We start from the raw sequence: 17,953 nt of genomic DNA on the forward strand, positions 1-17,953 counted from the left end.
ATTTTTTTCTATTTAATAATATTTATTTCAAACTTGCAAGTTGAGTTAAAAGTTATGGTAATAAATTCATTTTTTTTTTATTAAAACTTTCACTTTAAAGAACAAAAAGAAGTAGGTTCAAAATGATTACTTTTAACATATTAAAAATCAATAATAATTTGAAAATAATTAATTATAAAAATTATATAATATATAATTAAAATAATTACTAATCTGGATATAATTAAGGAAATAGGAGTTGATGTTGGGTTGGGTTGGTTACATTTTTAACTTTATAATGCTATAACTCATTGAAAAGTGTACGAATCAACACAATTTTTTTATGAGAAATAATATTTTTTAATAATCCCTTTTTCATTCGACATACTTTATCTTAATCAGGGTATTAATAAGAAACTAGCAGATAATGTAGCTTTTGTAATTATCCACCAATTTCTTAGAATTAAACACTATCTACTGATTTGCATCGAAGCGTTTCTTATGATAGTGATTTTAATCACTGTCAGATTAAATCTATACTGGACCCAACTATGCAACATCCCCACTATGCCGCGACCCCACTGTGCTGGGTTTTTTTTTTTATTGAAATCTTAGATATTTCTCTTTTATTTGATATCATTTTATTGAAAAATCTAATACTTAATCTGCTTACAGGGGTGGATTTAAAATAACAACTTTTTTCAAAAACTATTTTTTTCAATTTAACTTTTGAAAATGTTCCGAAAATACTGCGTCCTTGAAACGTATGTCAAATTAAAGCTTATTTTTAGTTTGTTTATCTTAAAATATTTAAGGTTTATTTTATGTACTAAAAGTTGTGTATCTATCTGCAAATGGCAGTCAAAGTAGAAAAAAAAATAAGAGTTAATTTTATTTTTGAAATGATCCACCAATTTCTTAAAATTAAACACTATATACAGATTTGCATTAGAACGTTTCTTATGATAGTGATTTTAATCACTGTCAGATATCATTTATAGTCGTCCCAACTGTGCCACGACCCCACTGTGTTACCGTTTTTAAAATTGTAATTATTTTAGGGATATCCCCTATTGACAAGGAACGAGGTAATTTTTTTCAATTTTTAAGGTTAATGTATTCGACTAGATACAATTTGTGATCTTATGACATATTCTTCATAAAAATCGGTCTAATGATAGCCGATACGAGTGGTAATAGACACACAAAATAAAAATAAATACTTCATGGTAAAATTAATACCTTCTCAGCTTTGCATCGAAGCTAAAAATCAATTTTCATTGAATTATAAAAAAAAAAATGCATTACATTAAATAATTTAATATACCAAAGGCCATATTCAAAATAATATACAATACTGAAAAAAAATTTTAGTTGTTTTTGGTTACTTATATTTTATGATTTATTAGCTATTAATGACTTCTCAGGATCATCCCTATATAACTTATAGAAGTTTCAACTTTATTTTTTTAAATGGTAACATATATATTGAATTAACTAATAAAATAGAAAATTGTCTAATGAAAAAAATTACTGGTTGATAACAACTTTTATACCAGTACTTGGGATGTTATTGTCGTTTTTATACCTAGGCGGGACGAAGAGTATGGCCGGAAAATGACTAGTGACAAAAATAATAGAACTCACTCCACACCTTCAGTCATTACTTTAAATTGTTAATACCTTTTGAAATATTGGTCCATAATTGTTATCGACCAGTAACATTCTTTATTAGATTATTTCCTAATTTATTATCTTGTTATGTATGTATGTTTCCATTAGAAAAAATAAAGTTGACACCCCTATAAGTTAAAAGGGATGATTCTAAGAAGTAGTTATTAGCTGATAAATCAAGAATTATTTGTAATTAAAAAAAATCAAAAATTGTTTTTCCAATAATAAATATATTTTGCAAATATTCGAGTCGTTTATTGTGAACCCACAATGTATCAATTACTCTGTTTGCATGAGATGTACTGGGTAACAAATGTATTTATAAACTAAATACCAAATAATCTTCAAGGTATAGTTGTTTAAAATCCTGAATACAATCAAAATACTAAATTTCCTAATGACAACTCCAATTGAATAAATTAATTTACAAATTTCACAGCTTTAGTACAATAAATTATACATACAATTATGTACATAAAATTTGTAATCTAACAGCCAGTCTCCATAGTTTTTAATAATAATAAATAGAATAATTTCTATTAATTTTAATTAAATAAAAAAAAAGTTGAAAATTAATTTAAAATCCATGAAAAAAAAAACTAATAGTTAAAATATTAAACAAAACTTAGAAATAAAAATAAACTATTAATATGAAACTTTTTAATTTTTATAATGAAATTTCAAATATTTATTTATTATAAACTAGAAGTTACAAAAATATATACATAATGAAGATATATACAAAATACTACTTTTAATTTACACATAAAAATTATGCTGTATGATTAAAAATATGATATACTCAAACAAAAAAGTAATTAATGTATAGAATAATAACAATTAAGTATTGTTCTCTATCATATATTTATGAATTTAAATGCTAAAAAAACAATGAATCATAAGAAATAATAATGATAAATTATTATAATCACACAATAAAAAAATTAATTAAATAATATTGTCTACTAATAAAATATAGTTAAACTGTAATAATTATTTCCTTAGTAAGTTCCCCCCATGGAATAAACTTTCCAATGCTTTTTGTATATTAGGTTCTTTTAGAATACTAGTTGAATCTTTTTCAGTTTGATTAGGTTCAGTTGTTGATGTAGTTTGCGAATTGGATGATAAAGATGTATTAAGAATACTTAAAATGCGATTTTGAAGTTGAGCAGCTTGTGGATTTTGAATAGCTGTTGCAGCTGGAAGAATAGGTACATCTGAAACTAAAATAATTAATATAAGGTAAAGTTATTCAATTAAAGAAAAATTGGAACATCATTTGTCTCATTTTCCTTTATACTATCCCTCTATATTGAATGCAACGATAATTTATTTATCAATAAATAAAATCATACCAGTTTTGTTGAAATTTGGAATAACGCCAACTTCTTCTTTAATGTGTTCTTCTTTTTTTTCTTTTAAATATTGCAGTATCTTAATTTTAAATAAAGAAAAACAAAGTAATTCGAAAAATATATTAAATTTGCAGGATTAATTAATTTGTAATCTTACCATATCATATTGTAGTACAGTAAGATCTCTCTGATCTTGTAGTAAATTTAATAGTGTTGTTATACCTTCAGGATGTTTATCCCCCAGTGGAATACCACATTCAGATATAGGAATACCAGTTACACCAGGAATTGGAGCCATTTTTTCTCCCCTCATATATGCATCAAAACTATGAACAATTAATGTAAGAGCATCTTTATATGGCATATTTCTGTGTTCTATAAATAAATACATCAGAAGTAACATAACATAAATATTTTTCTTATAATTTAATTACACAGGACAATAGCTAGAATTGCTGTTAAATATTTAGATGAAGTCTGTAGGGATTTTTGATGCTGAATTCAAATCTGATATCTGATTTTTTATTATACATAGATTTTAAAAAAATAATAATTAATAATTAAGGAAAAATTAAAAAATTATTATTATTAGTCAATCATTATTAAAAAATGAAAAATATTTTTTTTTTAACTTTGATGATATAAGAATTGTTCAAAATTTAGGATATGTCTTTTAATTTTAACTGATTTATATACATTTAAATTTGAGTTTAATAGACATTTGCTAGAAACAAAAAATTATATTTCAATACTTTACTATTTAATTATTGCTTAATTAGTAATTAGTAATTACTTCAAAAACTAAGTACAATGAATAAAATCTGAAGCCAGATTTAGAATTAACATCAAAACTTCTTATGGATTTCTCATAATTGTTGTAGACAATAGAAAATTTATCAATATTTGTTGTCCTGTATTGTTTATAAATTATGATATATGAGTCAATTTTAGCTATTACCTTCTGGAATTCCATGCAGTATATCAACAGTAACACTTCTATATTGTTTGTTTTCTTCTCTCACAACTAATACATATAAAGTTCCTCTTTGAGCTAATGTTCCAAGAACACGATTTATAGGTATATCAGGATTTGGAAACAATAAATCAACTTTCATGTTTAGCTTTTTAAGGTTAACTTCTAGAAACTCAGCATATTCACTAAAATAAGATTAAAAATTTTTAATTAGATAAGAAATTTCCTTTCAATACTAGCCATTTTTGTATAACAAAAATTAACACTTACGTCAATGAACTATTTGTAACTACAATTTCACAATCATTTGGAGCATTTGGATTCATGAGATTTGGATTAATGAGTGTTTTACCCTGCCTAAAATCATCATAACTAAAAAATAAAGAATCATACATTTTAATTTCAATTAAATATAATTCTAATACTATTGATATTTTATTATATGATATATTTCAAATAATTAAAAACTAAACATAACTTAAAAAACCCAAAACAGTGGGAACCTGCCACAGTGGGGACGTCGCATAGTTAGGTCCAGTATAGATGATATTTGATAGTAATTAAAATCACTATCATAAAAAACGCTTTGATGCAAATCTATAGCGTTTAATTTTAAAAATTGAAGGATAATTCCAAAAGCTACATGATCTGATATTTCCTTATGAATATCATGATTAAGATAAAGTATGTCGAATGAAAAAGGGATATAAATATTATTTCTCATAAAAAAATTGTGTTGATCTATACACTTTTCAATAAGTACATTACATTAGCTTTAATTTAAGATATATATAAAAGTGTCAGACTTTCCGGAACACTTTCAATGTTATGTTAAAAATGATAATTTTTTGGGAAAAAATTGTCATTTTGAATTCCCCCTGTAGGCAGGTAAACTGTCAGATTTATTAAAAATATACCAAATAAAAGGTAAATAACTCATGTATCTATAAAAAAAATTATATTGATTTGGTCATTTTTTAAAAAGTTATGGCAGTTTTAATTAAAAAAAATTGAAAAAATTGAAAAAATTAGCAATTTTTAAATTTTGTAATTTTTTCGAAGGTTTCCCCCATTTACGGAGAACGAGGGAAATTTTTTCAATTTTTGAGGGTGATTTCTTCGACTAGATACAATTTGTGACCTTTTGATGATCGTTGAAAGAAATCGGTTTGGTGATAGCTGAGAAAAAGTGGTAATAGACACAAAAATAAATATCATAGTAAAATTAATACCTTCTCAGCTTTGCATCGAAGCTAAAATTTAAAGGAAGTTATTCAGATATGCTTTAAATTTCCATTGTGTAAGACTTTTGTTTTTTTTTTTTATTTAATGTACACAAGTCATAATTTTTCACTATACATTGAAGTGACAACATTTTTTATCACAGAAATCATTGGATATTTTACTTTTTTGAACAAGAATTTTGAAAAAAAAATGTTATAATCAATTTTTTTTTTTTTGAAGTATTATTTAATTTTTTACCGGAATATGTAAAAATAAAGTATACTTGTGTTTTATTATTTTTACTTTGTCCAACAAAATTTTATATAAAATTTCCTCTTAATTCTGTGCTTGTTTTATTTATTATTGAAATATAGATGGTAAACTTACGTATCTCTTTGTTGAATTCTGTTTTCATTCCTAAAAATTATAATTTAACTTAAAAATATATTTTTTAAATTTGTGTAACAAAACAAATGACCTACCATGTTTTTTTTTTTGGTTTAAATTATTTATACAGTTTTAAATTAAGTTAAAAAATATATTTTTTATTATTTGTCTCTATTAAGAAAAAAAAACAATTTTTTTTAACATTTTTAAAATTTGATTTTTAAAGATAACAATATATACTACTTATACAATTTTTTAATTTACTACCAAATGTAGTTAAATAGTTCATTATTTTAAAATATTTATTAGTTCATGAAAAATATTAAAATTAAAATTAAAAAAAAATACTATTACCTTTTTTCATTTGCATCAAAATTAGTTGCTCTTTCATTCTTGACAAGTTCGCCATTTCTATAAAAAAATGGTCGAACTGGTTTTACATCTAAAAAAATAATACTAGATTACTTAAAATTAATTTTCAAAATCGCTTTCTAATTAATTTTGCTTTTATATTTCAACTTTATTATAGGTATATGAAAGCACTGAGAGTATTACAATATAAAAGCCCTGATAGCAAAATAATTACAAAAAATATATGTAATATCTATACCAAGTTTTTTGCTCATTATATAATCTGGTGGATTTTGAGCAAGTGCTTTAAGTGCTGATGATTCATCCACAAATTGAACAAAAACATGTCTAGTTTGCAAGGAAACATCTGAAAGAATTAATAATAATGGTTTAATGGTTTTTTATTTATTTAAAAAAATTTAAAACCAAAGACTCAGATTTAATAAAAAAAGTTTTAAAATGTATTTAAAATACATATTTAAATACTAATATCAAAATATATTCAAATACCAATAGTTTTTTTTAACAATAAATATGTCTTTTCCTATGAAAAAAACAAATAATTATTATAATATAATAAATTAATTTGATAATAATTTTAAAATCAAATTATATTGATTTGAAATTATTTGTTCTTTACAGCAACATTTGGTTGCATTTTAAAAACTTAACTTCTTCAAAATTTTCATAGCTCATTTTTTCTTTTAAAAAAGTACTGTTTACAAGGAATACTCAAGAATATAGTTTGCATTAGACCATAGGTATGCTATATAAAAAAGTATTTAATATTTTAATTACAAAGCAATACAACATTACCAAAAAAGTTTTCAAAATTCATTTAACAAAATATACTTAGACTATCAAAAAAGTATTTGATTACTTTAAAAAGCTTGTCACAACTTCATATAAAATGTAACAAATTTATGTTTTATGGAACATGGTACTTGATATAGATAAAACTTTAATTTAATGGATACTTATAACTTACTGTCAATTTCTCCATATTTATGAAATACAGAAACAACTTCTTTTCTAGACATGCCGGCTTGGGGTATATTTGCAACATATATCCGAGCTCTTGCTTTAAGCTCATGTTCAGCTTGATTACGAGGGCGGTTCATAATTTTAATATGTTAATAATGCTAATGTTAATATGTATACCTTTTTATTAAGAATATAATTGCTATCTTAGAATAAAAATATTCAGCTTAAAATGTGTATGAAAAAAGTATTCAAATTGCTTATTTATGCATTTTAAACTGGGATGTTAAAATATCAAGTTTTATCAATATATTTATTAGCGTTATCCACGATTTATGATAAGTATTATCTATCATCGTACATTATCTAATATGGATTTATCTTGATAAATCCATTTTTAAGTTATCAATTTTTCATAACTATATTTTGTTGATTTCAAAATATAACCACAGATAAGATAAAACCAAATAGTTCACTTTCTATTCAAGACGTGTAATTCTCAAAAATATAAAAAAACCAAAACTTGCCTCAGATCAGTAACGCCACTCATAGAAAAAAAAAGGTCTATGAGAAATTATTGTTTTTCAATTATGCATTACTGACTTTTATTGCTTGTAATGATACCGTTGCAAGCGCGCCAAATTTACCAATATTTCCCAGCTTCGTTTCACCTTAACAATATTGAAAAACGGATATCCATTTTTTACTTCAAAATTTATTTATTTATTGTTAATTTTTGCTCCAATTTTATTGTGCAGTTTGTTTTTAAATTATGAACAATAATAAAAGTATTTCATACCTCAAATTTGATGTAAAATATTGTAAAACTGACCATATTTTGACGTTAATAATAAAAAAATTGTGTATCTTTTTGATCCATCTCATATTTTGAAAGCTACAAGTAATATGTTTCTAAAATAAATGAATATTTTATAGAAAAAAATATCTTGACTCATTTTATAACCATTACAGTAATTGTAATTTACATTTAGCTCCAAAATTAACAGACCCACATATATATCCTAATGCATTTCAAAATTAAGGGTTTACTAAGCGACTCAAACTTTTTTTGTAATTGTTGCATCCGACATGAAACTTATTTAGCTTTTAATAAATTACCATTTTCTTCAAAACCAACTTTATTTTTTAAAAGATATGGATAAATTGTTTGATATTTTTAATTCTTATAAAAGACTTAATTTAAAAGAATTTAGTATAGATCGTTAAAAAATTCTAAAGCTCAAAACTCACATTTATTATATGTTATTACTTAACAAACTTAAAAGTTTTTGATAAAAACAAAAAAAAATGTAACTAGTTGAATAAAATGTACAAAAGGCTGGTTAGTTTCCATTACTGGTTTAAATTTATTATTGAAATTACTAAAATATGATTCTCCACAATACAACTGTTTTAGCTTCCATGCGAAGCTGAGAAGCTATTCGTTTTACTATGTGTTTTTTTATTTTAATTTTTTTTTTTTTGTATCTTTTACCTTTTTTTCTCAGCTCTCGCAGACCGATTTCTTTCAACGATACGTCAATAGATCACAAATCGTATCTAGTCGAAGACATTACCCTCAAAAATTGAAAAAATTTCCCTCGTTCCCCTTAAATGGGAGAACCTCCAAAAAAATTTAAAATTAAAAAATTGCTAATTTTCGAAATTTTCTTTACTTAAAACTGCCATAACTTCTTAAAAAATGACCAAATAAATATAATTTTATTTATAGATACATGAGGTAACCTTTTATTTGGTATATTTTATTATAAATCTGACCGTTTACTTGCCTACAGGGAGGGATTCAAAAAGACAATTTTTTCACAAAAAATTAACATTTTCAACTTAACTTTTGAAAGTGTTCCGGAAAGTCAGACACTTTTATATATATCTTAAATTAAAGCTAATGTAATGTACTTTATTATGGAGAAAAAAAATTTCGGACTTTATTTTGTCTTCACGGTGAAAATGGCTACCAAATGTTATTTTTGTGTAAAAATTCTCGATTTTATATTTTACATTTTTAACTTTAAAATGCTATAACTTTTTAAAAAATGTATGGATCAATACAATTTTTTCATGAGAAGTAGTATTTATATACATCATTCATTCGACATACTTTATCTTAATCAGGTTTTAAATAAAGAAATAGCATTTCATGTAGCTTTTGGAATAATCCACCAATTTTTTAAAATTAAACACTATCTAAAGATATGCATCGAATTGTTTTTTATGATAGTGATTTTAATCACTGTCAGATATCATTATACTTGATCCAAGTATGTCACTTCACCACTGTGCCACGACCTCTCGTGCTGAGTTTTTTTTTTTGAAGATGTTGAAAATTTTAATAAATGAGCTTTCGTCCAGTACATAGAGCAAAATATTTTACTTTTCCTTCCTTTTCTTGTTTTTATTTTACTTGCGAGGCACTTCATCTGTGTTGCATAATGAGTCTATATTCACTTTTATTTTAATTATTTACTGCTTAATAAATAATAGACTTAAACAATTAACCATTAAGTATTAATGATGTTTACTTAGATATGTAATTTATTTTCACTAAAAAAAAATTAAAAATTGTAGTAAAAAAAAAGTACAAGAAAATATTTTAAAAAATGTGTTCAGAAGATACTTTTTATTGAAGTGTAAATATTATAAACATATTTAGCATTCATTAACAGATTAGATAAAATCGAATAAGGAAATCTGCAATAAAGTTAAAAAGACTGATGTAGGTAAATTATAAATGCATATCCAATTATTTAATACAATAATTATAGTAAAAGGTGCTGTACAATAAATTAATTGCTTATATGTAGTGTCACTGATTTGAAGCATGATTGAGTTATCAGTAAATAAAAAAGTGCACCATCTGGGATTATATTATCTGTGTTATAATAGTGTGACCATTTTTTGTGTATTATACCTGAACTATGGTCTGACTGTATCAAACTAATCTCAAACCAATGAGACATCACATTCTTACTTACAAGTTGCATATTACGATTAGAAGCGGCCACCGCATTGAGTAGTTTGTTCCACATACTAATTACGTGTTGTGTATTTTGTTTTTTGCCGTAATAATTTGTAGTTATTCTTCAATTTTTTTTTAATTTATAAATCTTATAAATGACACTCTTGTCTTAAGACATACGAATAAATCGATATACTTTTTTAAATTTTGTTTGAAATTATATATAAGTGAGTGAAAAATTACATGTTTAGGTTGTTATTATAATAGTAACATTAAAATACAACATACATTTAATACAATTCATTTTTCATACTTTGTATTGAAATATATTTGAATATTTTATATTTTTATTCAATAAAATTGTTGCTTTTAACTAGTTTATGATTTTCTTCTGTTATTTATACTGAGACAATATTCACTTAAAATAATTGGTAGTATATTTTATATTCATTTTATATTAAACTTAAATAAATTTTATGTATTAACTTGTCAAACTTTCTGGTTTCAAGTACTGATAGGTTCATTAAAACCGCATACACAATTTCCCGTTATGTTCAATTGGAGTCTGAAGTGGAGATTTCCTAAAATTGTGTTAGTGTGTTAATAGATGATTATAGAGTGTGTGTGTGTGCGTGCGTGTGTGCGAGTGTTAAGAGACATTACTTTATATCATAATAAAACATGAGTTAGGGTCTTTATTTATCTTGATCAATTGTCTGTTTTATTTTTTTTTCAAATACAGAAAAGTAATTTTAAGCCAAACATTCTACACAAAAGATAATTTAATGATGGCAACAGATAAAAAAAATTTCAAGCGGTTGCCTCAAAATGTGAAGCCTGTCTTGTATGACTTGTTTTTAAAACCTGACTTGCAAAAATTCACTTTTGAAGGCAAAGAAACTATTTCTTTATATGTAAGTAAAAATACATTTTATTAAAATGCTATTTCATAACTATAAATCAATGATATTTATATTTAAATTGCGATACTAAAAAATATAATTAAGATATCATCTAATCTATAATTATAATTTTTATTGACTTTTTATTATTAATTAAGCTAATATGTTAGTTTAATACTATCTTAGTCCCTTTATCCCTTCTTTAAAATTCACTCAATTGAATCTAGAGTTACTTAATTTTTAATTTCATCTCTATAATATTTATCAGTATATAATAGACATTAATAAATTATAATTAAATTGTGTTTTTATTGTGTAACTTTTAAATTAGGTAGTTGAGTCAACCAAAGTGATTACTTTACATGCATTAGATTTAAAAATTGAAGATGTTGAACTACAAGAAAATGATGGATCTATACTCAAACCAACCATTTCAATTTCTTCTATAGATGAAACTTTAACTTTGAATTTTGAAAAAGAATTAAAAATGGGTGAAGCATTTTTAAAATTTGTGTTTGTGGGTGAACTTAATGATAAAATGAAAGGATTTTATCGCAGCAAATATATTAGGTGAGTTTCTTAAGAAGTCTTTTTGTTTGGTAAGTTTTTACCATAATTTATTTGGCAAACAAAAAATTACATAGAAAAAATGAATCCGGCCATATGGTCGAATTATATGCTGCGGTTACAATGTTATGTACAACACATGCGCGTAGAATGTTCCCTTGTTGGGATGAACCTGCTCTGAAGGCTATGTTTGATATATCTGTAGCTGTTAGTAACATCTCTCAACAAGTTTTAACAAACATGGTAAGAATACATTTTTAATTTTTTTTTTTTTTTTTTTTGTTAAGTCCAAGCGGAGAGGAACATTATTCAGCTGTTACACAATTTGAAGCAACTGATGCTAGAAGGTGTTTTCCTTGTTGGGATGAGCCGGCAATCAAGGCTGAATTTGATATTTTGTTATCTGTGCCCAACTCAAAGACGGCTCTTTCCAACATGGTAAATAAACACTTGAATAATTTCTTAATAATAAATGATATTTTATAACTGTATTATTCATAGTGTAATTAAAATATCAAATTAATGAATTATTTTTTAGCCTGTAATATCTGATGTAATTGAAGAAAATGGTGATCGTTTAGTAAAATTTCAAAGAACACCTATTATGTCAACATATTTAGTAGCAGTAGTAGTTGGTGAATTTGATTATGTTGAAGATAAAGATTCTGATGGAGTTTTAATAAGAGTATATACACCAGTTGGCAAAAGTGAACAAGGAAAATTTGCATTAGAGGTGTCAAAATGTGCTTTACCATACTACAAAGATTACTTCCAAGTAGCTTATCCTCTTCCAAAAATGGATTTAATTGCTATTGCGGACTTTTCATCTGGTATATAAAATTCAAATCATTATTTCAAATCTTCAATTCTTAATCAATAAATAAAGTTAATGATTATAATATTTATCTCATATCGTGTAAAGATTAAATTTTATATTTTAATCAATAATAATTACTTACTGTTGCTGTTGTTTATTAATATAATCCACTTTTATTATCAGGTGCTATGGAAAATTGGGGTCTTGTGACTTATAGAGAATCCTGTCTTTTAGTTGACCCAGCTAATACTTCTGCTGTCCGTAAACAATGGATAGCATTAGTTGTAGGACATGAATTAGCACATCAGTGGTTTGGGAATTTAGTAACAATGGAATGGTGGACTCATTTATGGTTAAATGAAGGATATGCTTCTTTCGTAGAGTTCTTATGTGTTGAATACTTGTTCCCAGAATATGATATTTGGACCCAATTTGTTACTGATACTTACATAAGATCTTTAGAATTAGATGCTCTTAATAATAGTCATCCTATTGAAATCCCTGTTGGCCATCCCTCTGAAATTGATGAAATTTTTGATGATATTTCTTATAATAAAGGAGCATCAGTAATAAGAATGCTGCACAATTTTATAGGTGATGAAGTAAGTGAATAATGACTTTAAAATTGTAATTTTTTTTCATGTAAAATTTGTTATTTCTATTATCAAGGATTTTCGTAAAGGGATGAATTTGTACTTAACTAAACATCAATATAGTAATACATTTACTGAAGATTTATGGGCAGCATTAGAAGAAGCTAGTAACAAGCCTGTGAAGGCCGTGATGTCAACTTGGACTTTGCAAAAAGGATTTCCTGTTATTACTATTGAAAAAGAAGAAGAAAATTCTGATGGTTCTCGAGTACTAACTGTTTCTCAAAGAAAATTTACAGCTGATGGGCAAGTTGATGGTAAAAACTAAATCATTGTTTTATTTAACTGACTTAGACTACATTAAAATAATTTTTGTTATATATAATCATAGACAAAGGTTCCTTATGGATGGTTCCATTAACATTTTCTACCTCACGTAATCCAAACATAGTATGTCATAAAGATATAATGGATAAATATAAAACAACTATAACTATTCCAGCTAATATTATTGCTCCTGGAGAATGGTTAAAAGTAAATCCCAGTACTGTTGGATATTATAGAACATGTTATACTCCTAAATTATTGAAAAATTTCATTCCATCAATATCATCTAAAACATTACCCCCTCTAGATCGTCTTGGATTATTAGATGATCTTTCAGCTCTTGTTCAAGCTGGTTTATCTAGAACTGATGAAGTATTAGACTTAATGTTAGCTATGACTGATGAAGATAACTATTCTGTATGGTCAACAATGAGCAATTTACTTGGAAAACTTTCTATATTATTATCTAATGTAGAAGGAGAAACTGAACAGCTATTTAAACAATATAGTAGAATTCTTTTGAAAAAAATAGCAGCAAAATTAGGATGGAACCCAAAACCTAAAGAAAGCCATTTAGAAACTTTGTTGCGTGGTTTAGTTATAGCAAGATTAGTATTAAGTGCTGATCCTAATACTATAGTTGAAGCTAAAACTAGATTTGCTAACCATTTAAGTGGAAAAGAAACTATTGTTGCCGATTTAAGAAGTCCTATTTATAAAGCATGCTTATCTAATGGAGATGAAACTACTTTTAATCAGCTGTTACAAGTAATTTAGTTCTGAAATAATTGTAAAATGTTATTATTTAAAAAAAAAATTTGTTTAGCTTTATAGAGGAACTGATTTACATGAAGAGAAAGATAGAATTTGCAGAGCCATGGGATCCTCCAAAAATGAGGCCATACTGAAAAAAGTTCTTGATTTTGCTATGTCTGTAAGTTAAAATAATGTATATAAAGAATGATCAAAGAAATTCAAACAAAATTCATTATAAATGAATTTTGATATATTTAATTTATTCTTGAAATTCAAATAGCTAATTAATTAAAAGGTTTTTAAAAAACGAACAATAATTTTAGGATGAAGTTAGATCTCAAGATACTGTATTTGTTATTATATCTGTTGGTGCCTCAAAGGTTGGTAGAGATTTAGCTTGGCAGTTCATACAAGATAATTGGACTAAACTATTTAATCAGTATCAGGTTAATATCAAATTGAAATATTTTTTTAAAACCAATAATTTTTTTTTAGTTAAATATTATTTAAATTGAAAGACATGGTGCAGCAATAAAAAAAATTCAACATTTTTAGAAAATTAATTTTTGTTAATTTTGAATTATTATTATATCTGTGTAATTAGTGCAAATACATATGCTATACTCCTATTATTTTTTTAAATATTAAATATCAAAAAAAATTTTACCATTGATTTATAGTTAAAAATATTGTTTCTGAAAATTAAAAAAAAATAAACTTATCTGATTATTATACCAAAACCTCTTATTAAATTATGATTATTGAAGTATAAATTAAGTAATATCTTTTAAAATATAAAACATAAATTTATTGTTTCTTTTTAGAATTTAATATCATCTTATGTTCTATAATTCTAAGGGTATCTTGCTCCCTTCTTCCACTGTAAAAATGTTATCACTTTTTGTTTTTTTAAATAAAAATGTATATGTTTAACTAGCTTAAAAGTTAGGAAATGATCAGTTAACATTTGAAACAATATTTTGGAATTTATTAACACTTTATTGTTAAAACTTGAGGTGTAACTCTGGTCTGTTTATTTTTATCATTAAACAAGTATTGCACTACTCCTACCACCATAGTATGATATCTTTTACAAGACTGGTTCAAAAATTGTCAATCAGTCATTATTTTATTTGTATACTGGTTAGAAAAATATGATTCTGTTTAAAAACAAAAGTTGATAAAATTTTATCATAGAACGAGAAGGGTTTGGTTTGGTTTAGACCCCTTTAAAATTATAAAATATAAGATACTACTAACTTTTGAAAATAAAATAGTATATTATGTTTTTAATTTTTAGAGATATTCTGTGAATTGTAGTAAAACAATTACCATGTATGTTAACCATGTTTTTAAGTTATTTTTTAAATGTTTTATTATTATTACTTGTTACATACTCCTTTCTACTTTTTCTTTAATTTATTATATTTAACAATAATAGCGATTTTATCTAAATAAAAAATGAAAAAATATATTATGTTTTATAATTTTATTATTTTTAGGGTGGATTTTTACTTACTCGTTTGGTAAAAAATACAACAGAAAATTTTGCGTCAATTGAAAAAGCTGAAGAAGTTGAGAATTTCTTCAAAAAAAATGGTTGTATGGGTGCTGAAAGAACTATTCAACAAGCATGTGAAACTATTAGATTAAATGCTGCATGGTTAAAAAGAGATCATGATCAACTACATAAATTTCTTCAAGAAACTGTTAAGAATGAATGTATATAAAAAAATTATTGCTCAAACTTTGTGCCAGTACGTAACTTAAGTTTTTTTAAATTTATAACTAATAGAATTATTTATTATAACTTATAAACATTTACATAATTTGAACTATTAAATAATAATTATGGTTATTTCAGGTTATTTACTAATAAGCAACCTCATTCGGTCATTGTTTGTTAACCAGTCATTGTTTTATTAAAAACTGATGTAATTGACTTTCATTGGGCAGAAGTTCAATGTTTTTCAAATTATTTTAAGATATATTTTATATACTTTATTTCATAATATTATTTATCAATAATGCCTAAATTCCACGGTTACTCTATATGTCCATATATTATTATATTTTTAAAACTCATGCAACTTTATTGCTACAAATTATAAATATTTAATCTAATATACACAATATATTGCTTTTTAAAAGCTATCTTATAAATAAAATTATAAATATAAATAAAGTATATTTTTAAACAATTATAAATAATTAGTAGTACTTTTTCATTTATATTTTTTTGTCATTAGAGAATCTATACACACATGTTTTAAAAACTAATATTTTGGTCTATCTAATATTTTTAGTTATTAAATTTTTAAAGTTTGTTTTATCAATTGTTTTAATTTAATTTTTAAAGTATACAAATCATTGTACTTTTATGTACATATTTTAAATATTTTATTTATATTTTAAAAACAGATGCTTCATTCATTTTAATTTGTGTACCTAAAATTCTGTGTAAACATTTTTGTTCCCTAAAGATTTGGATGATTCCCCCTGCCACCATCATTCTACATAACCCTTATAAAATTCAAGGTACAATTTTTATAATATGTATAAAATCTTTTTGAGATTTTACCAGAAAAACTCGTTTTTATCTATTATAAGTTTTTCGTTAAAAAAAAAAATTAAAAATAAAAATCTTGTTATTTTACCATAGAATAACTGTTTAATAAAACATAATATATATTTATTATATATAATAAAAATTAAATAAAACAGTCAGTAAAAGTGCTCTGAAAAAAATTATTAAAGCTTATTTTACAAAATATAATGTAACAAAAGTAGTACTGATTATTTAGAAAAGAAAGAAAGTACATTACATTAGCTTTAATTTAAGATATATATAAAAGTGTCAGACATTCCGGAACACTTTCAAAAATTAAGTTGAAAAAGTTCTACTTTCTATATACATTTTTCAGATTTGAACACCCCCGTATATAAGAAAATAGTTTGATTTAAAAAAAAATTATGTCGAATGAAAAATGTATATAAATACTACTTCTAATGAAAAAATTGTATCGATCCATACATTTTTTAAAAGTTATAGCATTATAATGTTAAAAATGTAAAAAATAAAATCGTGAATTTCACACAAAAATAGCATTCGGTAGCCATTTTCACCATGAAGACAAGTCCAGGGGTCAAACTTTTTTTTTTCATAATAAAGTACATTACATTAGCTTTAATTTAAGATATATATAAAAGTGTCAAACTTTCCGGAACACTTTCAAAAGTTAAATTGAATATGTTAATTTTTTGTGAAAAAATTGTCATTTTGAATCCCCCCTGTGGGCAGATAAAAGGTCAGATTTATAAAAAAAAATATTAAAAATGATAGGTAACGTCTTGATGCATCTATAAAAAAAAAATTATATTAATCCATACATTTTTCAAAAAGTTATAGCATTATAAAGTTAAAAATATAAAAAAGAATTTTTTTACAAAAATTGTATTTTTTTTATTAACTTCGATGTCTGGTTTCACCGTGAAGACAAACAAAATTCGGATTTTTTTTTTTCTTAATAAAGAATATTACATTAGCTTTAATTTAAAAAAAACCCAGCACAGGGGGGTCGCGGCACAGTGGTGACGTGGCATAGTTGGATCAAGTAAATGATATCTGACAGTGATTAAAATCACTATCAAAAATAAACGCTTCGATGCAAATCTTTAGATAGTGTTTAATTTTAAAAAAATTGGTGTTTTATTCCAAAAGCTACTTGATCTGCTGGTTCCTTATTAATATCCTGATTAAGGTAAAGTATGTCGAATGAAAAAGGGTTTATTAAAAAATATTATTTGTCATAAAAAAATTGTGTGGATCCATAAACTTTTCAATAAGTTATAGCATTATAATGTTAAAAATGTAAAAAATAAAATCGAGAATTTTCACACAAAAATAGCATTTGGTAGCCATTTTCACCATGAAGACAAGTCCAGAGGTCAAATTTTCTTTTTTCATAATAAAGTACATTACATTAGCTTTAATTTAAGATATATATAAAAGTGTCAGACTTTCCGGAACATTTTCAAATGTTAAGTTGAAAAAGTAAATTTTTTGTGAAAAAGTTGTCATTTAAAA

At 24.5% G+C, this 17,953-nt stretch overlaps 2 protein-coding genes across 4 annotated transcripts; one reads left to right on the forward strand and one right to left on the reverse strand.

Annotated features, from left to right (window-relative positions):
* Nucleotides 1-2,486: 2,486 nt before the first annotated feature.
* On the reverse strand, nucleotides 2,487-7,237 carry LOC126898840 (nuclear receptor coactivator 5). The gene is made up of 9 exons (XM_050673248.1): nucleotides 6,935-7,237; nucleotides 6,206-6,313; nucleotides 5,950-6,037; nucleotides 5,596-5,625; nucleotides 4,255-4,356; nucleotides 3,970-4,169; nucleotides 3,169-3,386; nucleotides 3,012-3,090; nucleotides 2,487-2,879 (listed from the first exon to the last, which is right to left on the reverse strand). Exons 1-9 carry the CDS (start codon nucleotides 7,065-7,067, stop codon nucleotides 2,647-2,649), a joined length of 1,191 nt encoding a protein of 396 aa, XP_050529205.1. The 5' UTR covers nucleotides 7,068-7,237; the 3' UTR covers nucleotides 2,487-2,646.
* A 2,684-nt stretch (nucleotides 7,238-9,921) lies between these two features.
* On the forward strand, nucleotides 9,922-16,077 carry LOC126898738 (puromycin-sensitive aminopeptidase). Of its 3 annotated transcripts, none has more exons than XM_050673061.1 (12): nucleotides 9,922-10,131; nucleotides 10,647-10,818; nucleotides 11,138-11,376; nucleotides 11,451-11,616; nucleotides 11,912-12,203; nucleotides 12,374-12,792; nucleotides 12,860-13,100; nucleotides 13,175-13,878; nucleotides 13,937-14,044; nucleotides 14,190-14,312; nucleotides 15,369-15,623; nucleotides 15,731-16,077. In XM_050673061.1, exons 2-11 carry the CDS (start codon nucleotides 10,690-10,692, stop codon nucleotides 15,594-15,596), a joined length of 2,649 nt encoding a protein of 882 aa, XP_050529018.1. In that variant the 5' UTR covers nucleotides 9,922-10,131; nucleotides 10,647-10,689; the 3' UTR covers nucleotides 15,597-15,623; nucleotides 15,731-16,077. The 3 variants fall into 3 exon arrangements, with proteins under 3 accessions (XP_050529018.1, XP_050529000.1, XP_050529009.1); XM_050673043.1 differs by lacking the exon at nucleotides 9,922-10,131 and adding an exon at nucleotides 10,440-10,495; XM_050673052.1 differs by lacking the exons at nucleotides 9,922-10,131; nucleotides 11,451-11,616 and adding exons at nucleotides 10,440-10,495; nucleotides 11,661-11,811.
* Nucleotides 16,078-17,953: the final 1,876 nt, after the last annotated feature.

Source organism: Daktulosphaira vitifoliae, unplaced genomic scaffold, assembly GCF_025091365.1.
Source record: "Daktulosphaira vitifoliae isolate Bord-2020 unplaced genomic scaffold, ASM2509136v1 Scaffold_1, whole genome shotgun sequence".
NCBI classification, from domain to species: domain Eukaryota; kingdom Metazoa; phylum Arthropoda; class Insecta; order Hemiptera; family Phylloxeridae; genus Daktulosphaira; species Daktulosphaira vitifoliae.